Genomic DNA, 18,009 nt, shown 5'->3' with positions numbered 1-18,009 from the left:
GTGGGTTAAATGATGGTTATTCACCATGGTTATCTAATAGGTTAAATGATGGTTATTCACCATGGTTACCTACAGTGGGTTAAATGATGGTTATTCACCATGGTTATCTAGTGGGTTAAATGATGGTTATTCACCATGGTTATCTAGTGGGTTAAATGATGGTTATTCACCATGGTTATCTAGTGGGTTAAATGATGGTTATTCACCATGGTTATCTAGTAGGTTAAATGATGGTTATTCACCATGGTTACCTACAGTGGGTTAAATGATGGTTATTCACCATGGTTATCTAGTAGGTTAAATGATGGTTATTCACCATGGTTACCTACAGTGGGTTAAATGATGGTTATTCACCATGGTTATCTAGTAGGTTAAATGATGGTTATTCACCATGGTTATCTAGTAGGTTAAATGATGGTTATTCCCCATGGTTATCTAGTGGGTTAAATGATGGTTATTCACCATGGTTATCTAGTAGGTTAAATGATGGTTATTCACCATGGTTATCTAGTGGGTTAAATGATGGTTATTCACCATGGTTATCTAGTGGGTTAAATGATGGTTATTCACCATGGTTATCTAGTAGGTTAAATGATGGTTATTCACCATGGTTACCTACAGTGGGTTAAATGATGGTTATTCACCATGGTTATCTAGTAGGTTAAATGATGGTTATTCACCATGGTTATCTAGTGGGTTAAATGATGGTTATTCACCATGGTTATCTAGTAGGTTAAATGATGGTTATTCACCATGGTTATCTAGTAGGTTAAATGATGGTTATTCACCATGGTTATCTAGTAGGTTAAATTATGGTTATTCACCATGGTTACCTACAGTGGGTTAAATGATGGTTATTACTACACAGGACTGTCATTCTAATAACAAAGCTGTCAGATGTCCAACTGCTTCACACACACACACACACACATCGACACACACACACACACACACACACACACACACACACACACATCGACACACACACACACACACACACACACACACACACACACACACACACACACACATCGACACACACACACACGCACACACACACACACACATACACACACACACACACGCGCGTGCGCGCACAGTATACCCCCCGCACATATACACACACACGCACATATACAATATATGGAAATAAACCCACAAACCACAAACACATGCACACACACACATACAGTATACCCACACACAAGCAGTATATACACACACACACAGATGGACTTGTATGAGCGTGGCTATTTCCTGGACAAATGTCAGATCTCACATACTGCCACACTTGTTCTAAACACTTCAGTATGCCTACTGTCACGTTTGAACTCATGCCAAATTGTTTCGGCGGGATCATAGCTTGTCCGCTAGGTTTTCTCAGGGACACAACACGGCTGTTGCCATTTTCAGCGTGCTGAGGGAACTCGGCTGTTGTCAAGCAGCTAGCTAGCTACATTTCAGAGGCGGTGGCTTTAAAGTTCAACTCCCATAGACGGCTCTTTGTTGACACAAAGTTGGCTATTCCCAAATGGCACCCTAATCCCTATTTAGTACACTATTTAAAGTAGTGCACTATGCAAGGGTGCACTGCTCAGTACACTTTAAATAGTATACTAAATAGGGAATAGGGTGCCATTTGGGAATAGCCGAAGACTCTCAATCAATTCCAAATGAACCCTTAGCCCCTCCTCTGTAGGCGCTCCTGTAGGTCTGAAAGGTTTTCAAAAAGGGTGATATGGTGCTTGATGTTATCTTTAATTTGAACTAGACTAGACCTCTTCTTAAAGGCTGGATGGAATTTCCACCATATTGCTAATATCTATTCATTCTCTTCTGATCTAACAAGGTCGATATGGAATCGAGGGAAAGAACAGGGGCTAAGTTCTCTCTAGCTGCCTTTTGTTATGTTTTTTTTTTTTTTTGTTAGATACGGTTGTTAGTTAGTGACCCACACTATAACATGCCGCCATGGGGAAATTGTGACATAAGTAATCAGTCATCGTTAACGGTTCATGTCAACAGGTCTTCAGTCTACAAGGTAGAGTGAGTGATCGCCATACATTACATCACACGATGATGTCACCCTCTACCTCTTGTTGTTGGGCAGGTGTAAGGCACTAACACTCCGACGCTTCTTCTTCCTCAAGCGGAGGGGCGGGAGGGTGGTGATAGGCGTAATGAGCAAGGCATCCAATAGGGACTGAGAGACCGTCCCCTCAAGTGACCTGTGTGGGGTTCTTTTAACGAGGTAGTCATGGAAGCACAAGGGGTTGACAGGACAGGACAGGAGAGGACAGGAGAGGAAAGGACAGGAGAGGACAGGACAGAAGAGGACAGAAGAGGGAGAGGGGAGGACAGAAGAGGACAAAAGAGGAGAGAAGAGGACAGGGATACATAATAAGACAAGACAAGACAGGAGAGGACATTAGAGGAGAGGACAGGACAGGACAGGACAGAAGAGAAGAGGACAGAAGAGGGAGAGGGGAGGACAGAAGAGGACAAAAGAGGAGAGGACAGGACAGGAAGACATAATAAGTAAAGACAGGAAAGGAGAGGACAGAAGAGGAGAGGACAGGACAGGAAGACATAATACGGTGAGACAGGAAAGGAGAGGACAGAAGAGGAGAGGACAGGACAGGAAGACATAATACGGTAAGACAGGACAGAAGAGGAGAGGACAGGAAAGGAGAGGACAGGAGAGGAGAGGACAGAAGTGGAGTGGACAGGACAGGAGAGCAGAGGACAGGACAGGACAGGAAGACATAATAAGTAAAGACAGGAAAGGAGAGGACAGGACAAGAAGACATAATAAGGTAAGACAGGACAGAAGAGGAGGGGACAGGAGAGGAGAGGACAGAAGTGGAGCGGACAGGACAGGAGAGCAGAGGACAGGACAGGACAGTATAAGACAGGAAGACAGGAAGACAGGGGGACAGTAGGAGGGCATAAGAAGGTGGGACCGACAGGGTGAAGGGAACAGCTAGGACTGATGATTTCAGTGATGAATGCAGATCCACATTTACAATTACTAAAATCAATCAAGAATACATCCTAAATAGAATGCATCTACTATGATCACTAAACCTCAGGTTAGCAACCTTTACACGCTTGCTCGCACACACACACACACGCACACACAGCACTGAGCTTTACCTGGCCTGTAAACCAATAACAGTAGAATGGGACCGTATAGCCAGAGTCGGTGCACTAGGGGTGAGGGCCGGTGGGCAGGGACCACCTCGAGGGAGGAACTCCAGTGGGTTCAACAGGAGCTCTCGCCTGCACCCATAGAACACAGGAAAGGGGGCAGCAGACTTTACACTGATAAGGACACTGGGATAGAGTAGATTGGTATGATTCCCGTACCTCACTGGCTTTGGGGAGAGTAGTGGCTGTACTGCAGACACAGGAGAAAGATGTGTCAGTGGCTGTACTGGAGAGGAGCTGGGAGGGACACAGAGATAAGAGGATGGATGGATAAGCATACTGTCAATGAAGGGTTTCTTTCCTACTGTATATGGAGCCACTTGCCCAGAGAAACAAGTGCATTTATACTGTTGGCACATAATGAGAAGATCCTCTGGAGTGTGTGCTCATATCATTGGAAAGGCCATCACAGTGTGTATCAAGAGTAGGAGGGCTGATCTATGATCAGTATAGCGGGGCTGATCTAGGATCAGTGTAGCGGGGCTGATCTAGGATCAGTGTAGCGGTGCTGATCTAGGATCAGTGTAGCAGTCCTGATCTAGGATTAGAGTAGAAGTACTGATCTAGGATCAGAGTAGCAGTGCTGCTCTAGGATCAGTGTAGCAGTGCTGCTCTAGGATCAGTGTAGCAGTCCCGATCTAGGACCAGTATAGCAGGGCTGATCTAGAATCAGTGTATTGGTGCTGATCTAGGATTAGGTCTCCCCATCCGATCTTATTCAAATCAAATCAATGTTTATTGGTCGGATACACAGGGTTGCAGATGTTATCGCAGGTGCAGTGAAATGCTTATGTTTCTAGCTTCAACAGTGCAGTAATAATACCTAGCGATACAGAACAATACACACACAATCCAAACAGTAAAAAAAAATAAAAAATAAGAATATCAGAACGAGCAATGTCAGAGTCCGGAGTATAAATATAGGTTCAACTACTGTACCAAACTTTAGGAACACCTGCTCTTTCCATATTATCCCTTATTAATGTCACCTGTTAAATCCACTTCAATCAATGTTGATGAAGGGGAGGACCCGGTTTTCAATTTTTGCCTAAAATGACATACCCAAATCTAACTGCCTGTAACTCAGGCCCTGAAGCAAGGATATGCATATTCTTGGTACCATTTGAAAGGAAACACTTTGAAATGTGTGGAAATGTGAAAGGAATGTAGGAGACTATAACACAATAGATCTGGTAAAAGATAATACAAAGACAAAACCAACAGTTCTTTTGTATTTTTTTGTACCATCATTTTGAAATGCAAGAGAAAGGCCATCATGTATTACTCCAGCCCAGGTGCAATTTAGATTTTGGCCACTAGATGGCAGCAGTGTGTGTGCAAAGTTTTAGACTGATCCAAAGAACCATTTCCTTTCTGTTCAAAAATGTGTATCTAGACTGCCTAAATGTGCCTAATTGGTTTCTTAATAACTTTTCATGTTCAAAACTGTGCACTCTCCTCAAACAATAGAATGGTATTATTTCACTGTAATAGCTATTATAAATTGGACAGTGCAGTTAGATGAACAAGAATTGTATCTTTCTGCCAATATCTGATATGTCTATGTCCTGGGAAATGTTCTTGTTACTTACAATCTCATGCTAATCGCATTTGCCTACATTAGCTCAACGTCCCGCAGGGGACCCACCAATCCTGAAGAATATTTATTAAAGAAGGATTTTTAAGCCTTGAGACAATTGAGACATGGATTGTATATGTGTGCCATTCAGCGGATGACTGACAAGATGGCGCTGATAGACCTGGACACCCTGTTCTTGGCTCCTAATCAACTTCGCAATGACATCTACTACATACAGTGCATTCAGAAAGAGTTCAGACCCCTTGTCTTTTTCCACATTTTGTTACGTTACTTTGTTGAACCACATTTGGCAGCGATTACAGCCTTGAGTCTTCTTGGGTATGATGCTACAATATTGGCACACCTCTATTTGGGGAGTTTCTTCCATTCTTCTCTGTAGATCATCTCAAGTTCTGTCAGGTTGGATGGAGAACGTTGCTGCACAGTTATTTTCAGGTTTCTCCAGCGATGTTCGATCGGGTTCAAGTCCCGAAGCCACTCCTGCGTTGTCTTGGCTGTGTGTTCGGGTTGTTGTCCTGTTGGAAGATGAACCTTCGACCCAGTCTGAGGTCCTGAGTGCTCTGGAGCAGGTTTTCGTCAAGGATCTCGCTTTACTTTGTTCCGTTCATCTTTCCCTCGATCCTAACTAGTCTCGCAGTCCCTTCCTCATGAGGAAGGTGAGGAATCAGCCCAGAACTACACGGCAGGACCTGGTCAATGACCTGAAGAGAGCTGGGACCACAGTCTCAAAGAAAACCATTAGTAACACACTACGCCGTCATGGATTAAAATCCTGCAGCGCACGCAAGGTCCCCCTGCTCAAGCCAGCGCATGTCCAAGCCCGTCTGAAGTTTGCCAATGTCCATCTGGATGATCCAGAGGAGGAATGGGAGAAGGTCATGTGGTCTGATGAGACAAAAATAGAGCTTTTTGGTCTAAACTCCAATCGCCGTGTTTGGAGGAAGAAGAAGGATGAGTACAACCCCAAGAACACCATCCCAACTGTGAAGCATGGAGGTGGAAACATCATTCTTTGGGGATGCTTTTCTGCAAAGGGGACAGGAAGACTGCACCGTATTGAGGGGAGGATGGATGGGGCCATGTATCGCAAGATCTTGGCCAACAACCTCCTTCCCTCAGTAAGACCATTGAAGATGGGTCGTGGCTGAGTCTTCCAGCATGACAACGACCCGAAACACACAGCCAGGGCAACTAAGGAGTGGCTCCGTAAGAAGCATCTCAAGGTCCTGGAGTGGTTTTCTTTGAACCCAATAGAAAATCTTTGGAGGGAGCTGAAAGTCCGTATTGCCCAGCAACAGCCCCGAAACCTGAAGGATCTGGAGAAGGTCTGTATGGAGGAGTGGGCCAAAATCCCTGCTGCAGTGTGTGCAAACCTGGTCAAGAACTACAGGAAACGTATGATCTCTGTAATTGCAAACAGAGGTTTCTGTACCAAATATTAAGTTCTGCTTTTCTGATGTATCAAATACTTATGTCATGCAATAAAATGCAAATTAATTACTTAAAAATCATACAATGTGATTTTCTGGATTTTTGTTTTAGATTCTGTCTCTCACAGTTGAAGTGTACCTATGATAAAAATTACAGACCCCTACATGCTTTGTAAGTAGGGAAACCTGCAAAATCGGCAGTCTATCAAATACTTGTTCTCCCCACTGTATATGCGACCATAAAAATAATGTATTTGATTTGAAGACAAAAGATTTAAGTGCCTTTGAACGGGGTATCGTAGTTGGTGCCAGACATGCCATTTGAGTGTCAAGAACTGCAACGCTGCTGTGTTTTTCACGACATCCAGCCAACTTGACACAACCATGGATAGAATTGGAGTCAATATGGGCCAGCATCCCTGTGGAACGCTTTCGACACCTTGTAGAAAAGATGTGTACAGCAGTAGTTATATTGGATAAGCCATGACTAGAATACAGTATATACATCTAATGTGGGTAAAACAGTATGTAAACATTATAGAAGTGACCAGTGTTCAATGACTCTATGTACATAGGGCAGCAGTCTCTAAGGTGCAGGGTAGAGTACTGGGTGGTAGCCGGCTAGAAACAGTGACTATAGTTCAGGGCAGGGTACTGGGGGAGGCTAGTTACAATGACTAAGGTTCAGGGCAGGGTACTGGGGGAGGCTAGTAACAGTGACTAAGGTTCAGGGCAGGGTACTGGGAGAGGCTAGTAACAGTCACTAAGGTTCAGGGCAGGGTACTGGGGGAGGCTAGTAACAGTGACTAAGGTTCAGGGCAGGGTACTGGGGAAGGCTAGTAACATTGACTAAGGTTCAGGGCAGGGTACTGGGGAAAGCTAGTAACAGTGACTAAGGTTCAGGGCAGGGTACTGGGGGGAGGCTAGTAACAGTGACTAAGGTTCAGGGCAGGGTACTGGGGAAAGCTAGTAACAGTGACTAAGGTTCAGGACAAGGTACTGGGGAAAGCTAGTAACAGTGACTAAGGTTCAGGGCAGGGTACTGGGGGAGGCTAGTAACATTGACTAAGGTTCAGGGCAGGGTACTGGGGAAAGCTAGTAACAGTGACTAAGGTTCAGGGCAAGGTACTGGGGAAAGCTAGTAACAGTCACTAAGGTTCAGGGCAGGGTACTGGGGAAAGCTAGTAACAGTGACTAAGGTTCAGGGCAAGGTACTGGGGAAGGCTAGTAACAGTCACTAAGGTTCAGGGCAGGGTACTGGGGAAAGCTAGTAACAGTGACTAAGGTTCAGGACAAGGTACTGGGGAAAGCTAGTAACAGCGACTAAGGTTCATAGTAGGGTACTGGGTGGAGGCTAGTAACAGTGACTAAGGTTCAGGGCAAGGTACTGGGGAAAGCTAGTAACAGTCACTAAGGTTCATAGTAGGGTACTGGGTGGAGGCTAGTAACAGTGACTAAGGTTCAGGGCAAGGTACTGGGGAAAGCTAGGAACAGTCACTAAGGTTCAGGGCAGGGTACTGGGGGGAGGCTAGTAACAGTGACTAAGGTTCAAGGCAGGGTACTGGGGGAGGCTAGTAACAGTGACTAAGGTTCAGGGCAGGGTACTGGGGGGAGGCTAGTAACAGTGACTAAGGTTCAGGGCAGGGTACTGGGCGGAGGCTGGCTAGTGGTGACTGTTTAACAGTCTGATGGCCTGGAGATAGAAGCTGTTTGTCAGTCTCTGTCCCAGCTTTGATGCACCTGTACGGTCTCTTCCTAGATGATAGCGACGTGAACAGGCAGTGGCTCGGGTGGCTGAGGTCCTTCATTATTATCTAAAAGGCCAAACTGATCCTAGATCAGCACTCACTACTAATCTGAGATGCACTATGTCTCTGCAGTGTTTACCCGGGGTAGACACCGGTTTTAAACTGTCATTTTGTTACAGGGGGCTGATACTTTAACCCTAGTGTTTTCTAGAGCTGGTCCAAGTCCTTAACGTATATTCCTCTACTAACGCCCTGCATAAATGTTCATTGAGAAAGTTTCACTAAAGCCCTGGACCAAGGCTAAACCAATCACATGTTTCTCATGTTCTGACCTCACCTGGCCAACCTTCCAATGGGAGGAAAATAATGAACGGTGTTTGCTGACTCAGGGCTTTTTATGATCAATTTCACAATAATTTGTTTGCTTTGTTGTACCTGTGAATAGGTGAGAGAGGAGCCGTATGTATTTGGTCTGTAGCAGAGGAGTCGTCATTGTGATGGACATCACTAGCTTCCCAATCCGACCCAATGGCTTGAATCTCTCCTAGGACACCATCGCCCTCTAGTGGTGTCAAAATGGAACTGCTAGAGGAATGAAAAAGTTGTGGAACATGATAGAGCCACACGCCCTGATCATAACGTTTGTGCTTCACCATTGCATAAATATATATATAATCATCAAATCAAATGTTATTTGTCACATGTTTTGTAAACAACAGGTGTAGACCAACAGTGAAATGCTTAATTATGGGTATTTTTCCAACATAAAGATACAAAAATATACATACAGTACCAGTCAAAAGTTTGGACACAGCTACTCATTCAAAGGTTTTCTTTATTTTGACTATTTCCTACATTGTAGAATAATAGCGCAGACATCAACACTAGGAAATAACACACATGGAATCATGTACTGTAGGTAGGGGTGGTGACTAGGCAACAGGATAGATGATAGACTGAGCTGTAACAGCACCGTATGTATGAGAAAGTGTGTGTGTGTGGCATCAGTGTACATGTGCGCGCATGTTATGTGTGTGTCTGTGGACGTATGCTGTGTGTGTGTATGTCTATGTGTGTGTTAGTCCAGTGTGTGTGTGTATGTCTATGTGTGTGTTGGGGTCAGTGTAAGTGTGTTAGTCCAGTGTGTGTGTATGTCTATGTGTGTGTTAGTCCAGTGTGTGTGTATGTCTATGTGTGTGTTGGGGTGTCAGTGTAAGTGTGTTCGTCCAGTGTGTGTGTATGTCTATGTGTGTGTTAGTCCAGTGTGTGTGTATGTCTATGTGTGTGTTGGGGTGTCAGTGTAAGTGTGTTCGTCCAGTGTGTGTGTATGTCTATGTGTGTGTTAGTCCAGTGTGTGTGTATGTCTATGTGTGTGTTAGTCCAGTGTGTGTGTATGTCTATGTGTGTGTATGTCTATCTGTGTGTTAGTCCAGTGTGTGTGTATGTCTATGTGTGTGTTAGTCCAGTGTGTGTGTATGTCTATGTGTGTTGGGGGGTCAGTGTAAGTGTGTTAGTCCAGTGTGTGTGCATAGAGTCGGTGCCGGAGAGTTGAAAAAGGGTCATTGCAGGTAGTCCGGGTGGCCATTTTATTATCTATTTAGTAGTATTGTTTAGCAGTCATGGCTTGGGGGTAGAGGTTGTTCAGGGTCCTGTTGGTTCCAGACTTGGTGCACTGGTACCGCTTGTCGTGCGCTAGCAGAGGGAACAGTCTATGACTGGGGTGGCTGGAGTCTTTGACAATCTTTTGGGCCTTCCTCTGACACCGCCTGGTATAGAGGTCCTGGATGGGAGCTCGACCCCAGTGATGTAGTGGGTGGTATGCACTACCCCCTGTAGCGACTTGCGGTCGGGGTGCATTGCAGTTTCCGTACCAAGCGATAATGCAGCCAGTCAAGATGCTCTCAATGGTGTGTAACAGGGTTGAAATAGATATCGGTCCTCTTTTTCCTGGAGTCCACAATCATCTCCTTAGTCTTGGTTACATTGAGGGAGAGGTTGTTGTCCTGGCAACACACTGCCAGGTCTCTGACTTCCTGCCTATAGGCTGTCTCGTCGTTGTCGGTGATCAGGCCTACCACTGTTGTGTAATCATCAAGCTTAATGATGGTGTTGGAGTCCTGCCTGGCTGTGCAGTCATGAGTGAACAGGGAGTACAGGAGGGGGCTGAGCATGCACCTGAGGGGCCCCTGTGTTGAGGATCAGTATGGTGGATGTGTTGTTACCTACCCTTACCACCTGGGGGCGGCCTGTCAGGATATCCAGGATACAGTTGCAGAGGGAGGTGTTTAGTCCCAGGGTCCTTAACTTATTGATGAGCTATGACGGCACTCTGGTGTTGAACGATGAGCTGTAGTCAATGAATAGCATTCTCACATAGGTGTTCATTTTGTCCAGTTAGGAAAGGGCAGTGTCAAGTGCAATAGAGATTGCATCATCTGTGGATCTGTTGGGGTGTTATGCAAATTGGAGTGGGTCTAGGGTTTCTGGGCTAATGGTGTTGATGTGAGACATGACTAGCCTTTCAAAGCACTTCATGGCTACAGATGTGAGTGCTACGGGTCGGGTAGTTATTTAGGCAGGTTAGCTTAGTGTTCTTGGGCACAGGCTCTATGGTGGTCTGCTTAAAACATGTTGGTATTACAGACTCGGACAGGGAGAGGTTGAAAATGTCAGTGAAGACACTTGCTGGTTGGTCAGCGCATGCTCGCAGTACACGTCCTGGTAATCCGTCTGGCCCTGCGGCCTTGTGAAATTTGACCTGTTTAAAGGTCTCACTCACATCGGCTTTCGGAGAGTGTGATCACACAGTCTTCCGGAACAGCTGGTGCTCTCATGCATGTTTCAGTGCCAATTGCCTCGAAGCGAGCATGGAAGTAGTTTAGCTCGTCTGGTAGGCGATAAATGTTTAAGGCTTTTTGACCTGTCTCCAAACTAATATAATAGGTTCAGAGTTTGTTTAGATATTTAAACCTGCGTGTTGTGATCACGTTTGTGTGGGGGGACAAAACCAATTTGTGCACGATGGCGCACGATGGAGCACATGCGTGACCGATTTGGGTACGGTGTTAGGGACCATGCCAAATCTTTTCAGCCTCCTGATGGGGAAGAAACGTTTTCGTGCCCTCTTCACAACTGTGTGGGTTGTGGAGAGACTCACTTAGCTGTCATCAAGACAAAGGGTGGCTACTTTGAAGAACCTCAAATATAACATTTATTTTTATATGTTTAACACTTTCTTGGTTACTACATGATTCCCTATGTGTTATTTCATAGTGTTGTCTTCTCTATTATTCCATAATGTAGAAAACGGTAAAATAAAGAAAAACCCTGGAATGAGTAGGTGTTTCCAAACTTTTGACTGGTACTTTACATACCCAAAAATGCTAACCTCCTTTGTTATTGTAATGGGGAGCGGTTAGCATGTTTTGGGGGGCGGGGGGGTATGATATTTGTGCGTCTGTAACTTTCTCACTCATCATTATTCACATTTCCTTCAGGATTATCTGTAATCATGGTAGCATCCACATTAATATAGAAGTGTTTAGAAACATATTCTATTCTTATTTACATTAAAAGTGACTCTAAAATGACAAAATACATTATTTACCATTCATTTCTATTGGGCACAAAATGATCTGAAACAACCAAAACAAACAGCAAATGCATCCAACAAATGTGAAGAGTCACCAGCTTGATGTTATCATTGGTGCTATGAATATGAGACCAAATACTAAACTTTTTACTACTTTAATACACATGTTGGTGAATTTGTCCCAGTATTTTTGGTCCCCTAAAATGGGGGGGGACTATATACAAAAAGTTCTGTAATTTCTAAACTGTTCACCCGATATGGATGAAGATACATTCAAATGAAACCTGACAGTCTACACTTTAACCTCATAGTCATTGTATCATTTCCAATCCAAAGTGCTGGAGTACAGAGACAAAACAACAACAAAATGTATCACTGTCCCAATACTTTTGGAGCTCACTGTATGTCCACAAAGGGACAGTGCAGAGTGAGGAGTCGATAGGTCAAAGGTGAAAAGGTCAGCAGTCAGAGAGTGGATGAGTGTGACTGTGCCTGACCTGGCCGTCGTTTGTCTCAGCTATAATGGGAGAACTATTGTCAGAGAGAAGAAGAAGATAGAAAGGCTGAAATGAATGCTTCTTAACTTTATTGAAACATTATGACAACTCATGATGACATCACATTCAAAGCACATAACAGACGTTGAGGCTAATATACCCTGTACATAAAGTAATGTATTAAAGAGATTCTCCGGTACATTTGTATACTTTTTAGCCAGTATTTCTGAAAGTAGCGCCCACGAGCGAAAAGTGTTTCCCGAAGAGTGTGTACTATGTCACATATATCTCCCTCTCTCTCTCTCTCTCTCTCTCTCTCTCTCTCTCTCTCTCTCTCTTTCTCTCTCTCTCTCTCTCTCTCTCTCTCTCTCTCTCTCTGCTGTGGGTGCATGATGTGGCTCTTGCTATATTTTTTGTTATCATCACAATACACGGTCTTATAAGTTACAAAAACTCAATCCCAGGGATGAAATGATACTAGCAGAAGTAGTCTGTTTCTAACAATAATACAAGTCTTCCAAGAGTGTCTGAATACCTTTCACAGAAAACAGTTCCCCAGGACATGCCAGAGTAGGAGTGCAGAGGGGAGGAGACAGGTTAAAGAAGGATTTTTAAGCCTTGTGACAATTGAAACATGTATTGTGTATGTGTGCCATTCAGAGGTTGAGTGGGCACGACACAATATTTAAGTGCCTTTGAATGGGGTATGGTAGTAGGTGCCAGGCGTACCGGTTTGAGTGTGTCAAGAACTGCAACGCTGCTGGGGTTTTCACGCTCAAGAATTTCCTGTGTGTATCAACAATGGTCCACCATCCTAATGACATCCAGCCAACATTACACAACTGTGGGAAGCATAGTAGTCAACATGGGCCAGCATCCTCGTGGACGGCTTTCGACACCTTGTAGAGTCCATGCCCCGAAGAATTGAGGCTGTTCTGAGGGTGTTCCTAATGTTTTGTATCCTCAGTGTATGCATTTAATATGTTTGATTATTCTGTTAACCACAGCAGCAGGCCCACTGTAGCCGTCCAACCCTGTAATCAAGGGTCCTCTGCCCAAAAACTGTCCACTTTTTTGTTGGCAGTGTCTGTTTTAATTGAATATCCAACAGTACATTTCATGAGGAATCTACACCACAATGGAAATAACCCTTATGGTTTTATTGTGTTCAATCCCCAATAATATTGTGTGTCACTGGCTGGAGCAACTTCTACTTTTAATGGTCACATGATACAGTACAACCAACCAACCAATCAGCCAGTCAACCAATCAACCATCAGTAGACACTGCATCAGGTTTCAAACATGACCCAACTGTTACACTAAGATATTGCATCTCTCTGAAGAGCTATATACTATAGACCATTATACTATAGATAAATATACCATAGAACATTTTACTATAGATAAATATACTATAGACCATTATACTATAGATAAATATACTATAGAGAAATATACTGTGAGATTGTGAGCCAAACTGGGTAGTAAAATTAGACGGGACACAGTCGATGACATTTGGGATGGCAGTTGTGCTCTAGGCTAATACGCACGCAAACACACACACACACACACACACACACACACATGGCAACCCGCAAGGTCCGAGTAAGCGCTCCTCCCCCAACCAAATTAATTATTTTCTTTAAGAAAAAAAGAAAAAAACATAGGACAAAGAAAAGAGTTTTATAGATAATCTGGTGCCATTTTACACATTCTGCCATGAGTCTGAGAGAAAAAGATAATTTCCTGTGATTCGAAAAAAAATGAATGGCTTATGAAATCTTCATACGCTATCTGGGGGGCACGATCTCCAGAGGGACCCCAACCCCAAAATCTTGGGGGGGCCCCTGCCTTGCGGGGGCTGCGGGGGGTGTGTACTACACCAGTGACACACTCACACAAACAGAGGGCACTATTGGAGGGTAAGGACGTTGAGTGTGCGTGCAGACACCCCGTGATGCCAGTCTCTCAGCTTGGTGTATTTCGGTCCGATCACCTGGGTGTTCACCTTTTTCACTCTGCCACCCACCCGGAAAGGAGTGAGGAGAGAGAAGAGACGGAGAGAGGAGTAAGGAGAGAGGAGTGAGGAGAGAGGGGGAGAGAGGAGTGAGAAGAGGGAGTGAGGGAGAGAGGAGAGAGGAGTGAGGAGAGAGGAGAGAGGAAAGAGGAGAGGGAGTGAGGAGAGATAGAGAGAGGAGAGGGGAAAGAGGAGAGGGAGTGAGGAGAGATGGAGAGAGGAGAGATGGAGAGGGAGAGAGGAGTAAGGAGAGAGGAGTGAGGAGAGAGGGGGGGAGAGGAGTGAGAAGAGGGAGTGAGGGAGAGATGGAGAGGGGGAAGAGGAGAGAGGAGTGAGGAGAGAGGGGGAGAGAGGAGTGAGAAGAGGGAGTGAGGGAGAGATGGAGAGGGGGAAGAGGAGAGGGAGTGAGGAGAGAGGAAAGAGGAGAGGGAGTGAGGAGGAGAGACGGAGAGAGGAGAGAGGGGGCGAGAGGAGTGAGAAGAGGGAGTGAGTGAGAGATGGAGAGGGGGAAGAGGAGAGGGAGTGAGGAGAGAGGAGTGAGGAGAGATGGTTGAGGAGAGAGGGAGTGAAGAGAGAGGGAGTGAGGAGGAGAGACGGAGAGAGGAGTGAGGAGAGGGAGTGAGGAGAGAGGAGTGAGGAGAGAGGAAAGAGGAGAGGGAGTGAGGAGAGGGGAGAGATGGAGAGGGGGAAGAGGAGAGATGGAGAGAGGAGAGATGGAGAGAGGAAAGAGAAGAGGGAGTGAGGAGAGAAGGAGAGAGGGCGAGAGGGGTGAGGAGAGAGGAAGAGGAGAGGGAGTGAGGACAGAGGGAGAGGAATGAGGAGAAAGGGAGGAGAGAGAATAGATGGAGAGAGGAGTGAGGAAAGAGGAGAGGGAGTGAGGAGAGAGGAGTGAGGAGAGATGGTTGAGGAGAGAGGTAGTGAGGAGAGAGGAGAGAGGAAAGAGGAGAGGGAGTGAGGAGAGATAGAGAGAGGAGAGGGGAAAGAGGAGAGGGAGTGAGGAGAGATGGAGAGAGGAGAGATGGAGAGGGAGAGAGGAGTAAGGAGAGAGGAGTGAGGAGAGAGGGGGGAGAGGAGTGAGAAGAGGGAGTGAGGGAGAGATGGAGAGGGGGAAGAGGAGAGAGGAGTGAGGAGAGAGGGGGAGAGAGGAGTGGGAAGAGGGAGTGAGGGAGAGATGGAGAGGGGGAAGAGGAGAGGGAGTGAGGAGAGAGGAAAGAGGAGAGGGCGTGAGGAGGAGAGACAGAGAGAGGAGAGAGGGGGCGAGAGGAGTGAGAAGAGGGAGTGAGTGAGAGATGGAGAGGGGGAAGAGGAGAGGGAGTGAGGAGAGAGGAGTGAGGAGAGATGGTTGAGGAGAGAGGGAGTGAAGAGAGAGGGAGTGAGGAGGAGAGACGGAGAGAGGAGTGAGGAGAGGGAGTGAGGAGAGAGGAGTGAGGAGAGAGGAAAGAGGAGAGGGAGTGAGGAGAGGGGAGAGATGGAGAGGGGGAAGAGGAGAGATGGAGAGAGGAGAGATGGAGAGAGGAAAGAGAAGAGGGAGTGAGGAGAGAAGGAGAGATGGAGAGAGGAGTGAGGAAAGAGGAAAGAGGAGAGGGAGTGAGGAGAGAGGGAGAGATGGAGAGAGGAGGGAGGAAAGAGGAAAGAGGAGAGGGAGTGAGGAGAGAGGGCGAGAGGGGTGAGGAGAGAGGAATAGGAGAGGGAGTGAGGAGAGAGGAGTGAGGAGAGAGGAAAGAGAAGAGGGAGCGATGGAGAGAGGAGAGATGGAGAGAGGAAAGAGAAGAGGGAGTGAGGAGAGAAGGAGAGATGGAGAGAGGAGTGAGGAAAGAGGAAAGAGGAGAGGGAGTGAGGAGAGAGGGAGAGATGGAGAGAGGAGGGAGGAAAGAGGAAAGAGGAGAGGGAGTGAGGAGAGAGGGCGAGAGGGGTGAGGAGAGAGGAAGAGGAGAGGGAGTGAGGACAGAGGGAGAGGAATGAGGAGAAAGGGAGGAGCGAGAATAGATGGAGAGAGGAGTGAGGAAAGAGGAGAGATGGTTGAGGAGAGAGGTAGTGAGGAGAGAGGAGAGAGGAAAGAGGAGAGGGAATGAGGAGAGAGGAGTGAGGCGAGATGGTTGAGAAGAGAGGGAGTGAAGAGAGAGGGAGTGAGGAGGAGAGATGAGAGAGGAGTGAGGAGAGGGAGTGAGGAGAGAGGAGTGAGGAGAGATGGTTGAGGAGAGAGGGAGTCGGGAGAGAGGGAGAGAGGAGTGAGGAGAGAGAGGAGAGGGAGAGAGGAGAGATGGTTGAGGAGAGAGGTAGTGAGGAGAGAGGAGAGAGGGAGAGAGGAGTGAGGAGCAAGGGAGTGAGGAGAGAGGAGAGATGGTTGAGGAAAGAGGGAGTGAGGAGAGAGGAGTGAGGAGAGAGGGAGAGGGGAGAGGAGTGAGGGAGATAGGAGTGAGGAGAGAGGGAGAGGGGAGAGAGGGGAGAGGAGTGAGGGAGAGAGGAGTGAGGAGAGAGGGGAGAGGAGTGAGGAGAGAGAGGAGAGGGAGAGAGGAGAGAGGGAGAGAGGAGAGATGGTTGAGGAGAGAGGTAGTGAGGAGAGAGGAGAGAGGAGAGAGAGGAGTGAGGAGAGAGAGTAGAGGGAGAGAGGAGAGAGGGAGAGAGGAGAGATGGTTGAGGAGAGAGGTAGTAAGGAGAGAGAAGAGAGGGAGTGAGGAGAGAGGAGAGATGGTTGAGGAGAGAGGGAGTGAAGAGAGAGGAGTGAGTGGAGAGGGAGAGGGGAGAGAGGGGAGAGGAGTGAGGGAGAGAGGAGTGAGGAGAGAGGGGAGAGGGAGAGGAGTGAGGGAGAGAGGAGTGAGGAGAGAGGGGAGAGGGGAGAGGGGAGAGGAGTGAGGAGTGAGGAGTGAGGAGAGAGGGGAGAGGAGAGAGGAGAGAGGAGGGAGGGGAGAGGAGTGAGGGAGAGAGGAGTGAGGAGAGAGGGGAGAGGGGTGAGGGAGAGAGGAGTGAGGAGAGAGGGGAGAGGGGAGAGAAGTGAGGGAGAGAGGAGTGAGGAGAGAGGGGAGAGGAGTGAGGAGAGAGGGGAGAGGGGAGAGGGGAGAGGAGTGAGGAGAGAGGGGAGAGGAGAGAGGAGAGAGGAGGGAGGGGAGAGGAGTGAGGGAGAGAGGAGTGAGGAGAGAGGGGAGAGGGGTGAGGGAGAGAGGAGTGAGGAGAGAGGGGAGAGGGGAGAGGAGTGAGGGAGAGAGGAGTGAGGAGAGAGGGGAGAGGAGTGAGGAGAGAAGGGAGAGGAGTGAGGAGAGAGGGGAGAGGAGAGAGGGGAGAGGAGTGAGGAGAGAGGGGAGAGGAGAGAGGGGAGAGGAGTGAGGAGAGAGGGGAGAGGAGTGAGGAGAGAGGAGTGAGGAGAGAGGGCGAGTGACAAAGAAAGTCAAGAAGAGGAAGAGAAAAGAAAAGGAGAATATGAATAAAACTATATATGGAAATATAACGTCAAGTTGTAGAAAGCTACGCCATTATGACACATTATGATGCGTTAAAGACACTGTTATGGATACGTCATGAACTTCAAGTGTTACCGAAAAGCTGAATAGAGGACAAATGGATGAACATGGAATGAGTTGCTGGTCACAACAATCCAGGAAGCATGATCACATCACACACGGGTGAGCATTCCAAATAGACCAACAGGCCCTGGTCAAAAGCAGTGCACTGTACAGGAAATGGGATGCCATTTGGGACGGAATCAAGAAGCCATGCACATCCCCAGTCATGAAGATGCTTCTATAAGGAAAGACAGTGGTGGTCATTATTCAATTGAACACGTTAACGACCACAGCATGATCAAGCACTGCCATATCCACGTGGATACCAAGACTAAACTGCAAGGCGAACGCACATCATGACCACAGCACTATAATCACCTAAACACCACAGACTGCACCACGGTCATGTTCACAAG

At 46.8% G+C, this 18,009-nt stretch overlaps 1 protein-coding gene across 20 annotated transcripts in view; it reads right to left on the bottom strand.

Moving 5' to 3' along the window:
* Window positions 1–18,009, bottom strand: part of pdlim5a (PDZ and LIM domain 5a) — a 128,745-nt gene that overhangs the window by 24,451 nt on the left and 86,285 nt on the right. For 9 of the 20 annotated variants that reach the window (XM_036979372.2, XM_090236938.1, XM_090236942.1 and 6 more), the window contains 3 exons: window positions 8,424–8,573; window positions 3,157–3,447; window positions 2,094–2,240 (listed from right to left, as the gene is read on the bottom strand). The exons of 6 other annotated variants lie outside the window; for them this stretch is intronic. In XM_036979372.2, coding sequence (XP_036835267.2) covers window positions 2,094–2,240; window positions 3,157–3,447; window positions 8,424–8,573 — 588 coding nt within the window. The remainder of the gene's footprint in view (window positions 1–2,093; window positions 2,241–3,156; window positions 3,448–8,423; window positions 8,574–18,009) is intronic. 5 more of the 20 variants (XM_090236939.1, XM_090236944.1, XM_090236946.1 and 2 more) reach the window with 3 other exon arrangements.

Source organism: Oncorhynchus mykiss, chromosome 6 (genome assembly GCF_057628025.1).
Source record: "Oncorhynchus mykiss isolate SJ-2025 chromosome 6, ASM5762802v1, whole genome shotgun sequence".
Lineage (NCBI taxonomy): Eukaryota > Metazoa > Chordata > Actinopteri > Salmoniformes > Salmonidae > Oncorhynchus > Oncorhynchus mykiss.
The sequence above is the reverse complement of the archived record's forward strand: the minus strand, read 5'-3'. Positions and strand labels throughout refer to the sequence as shown.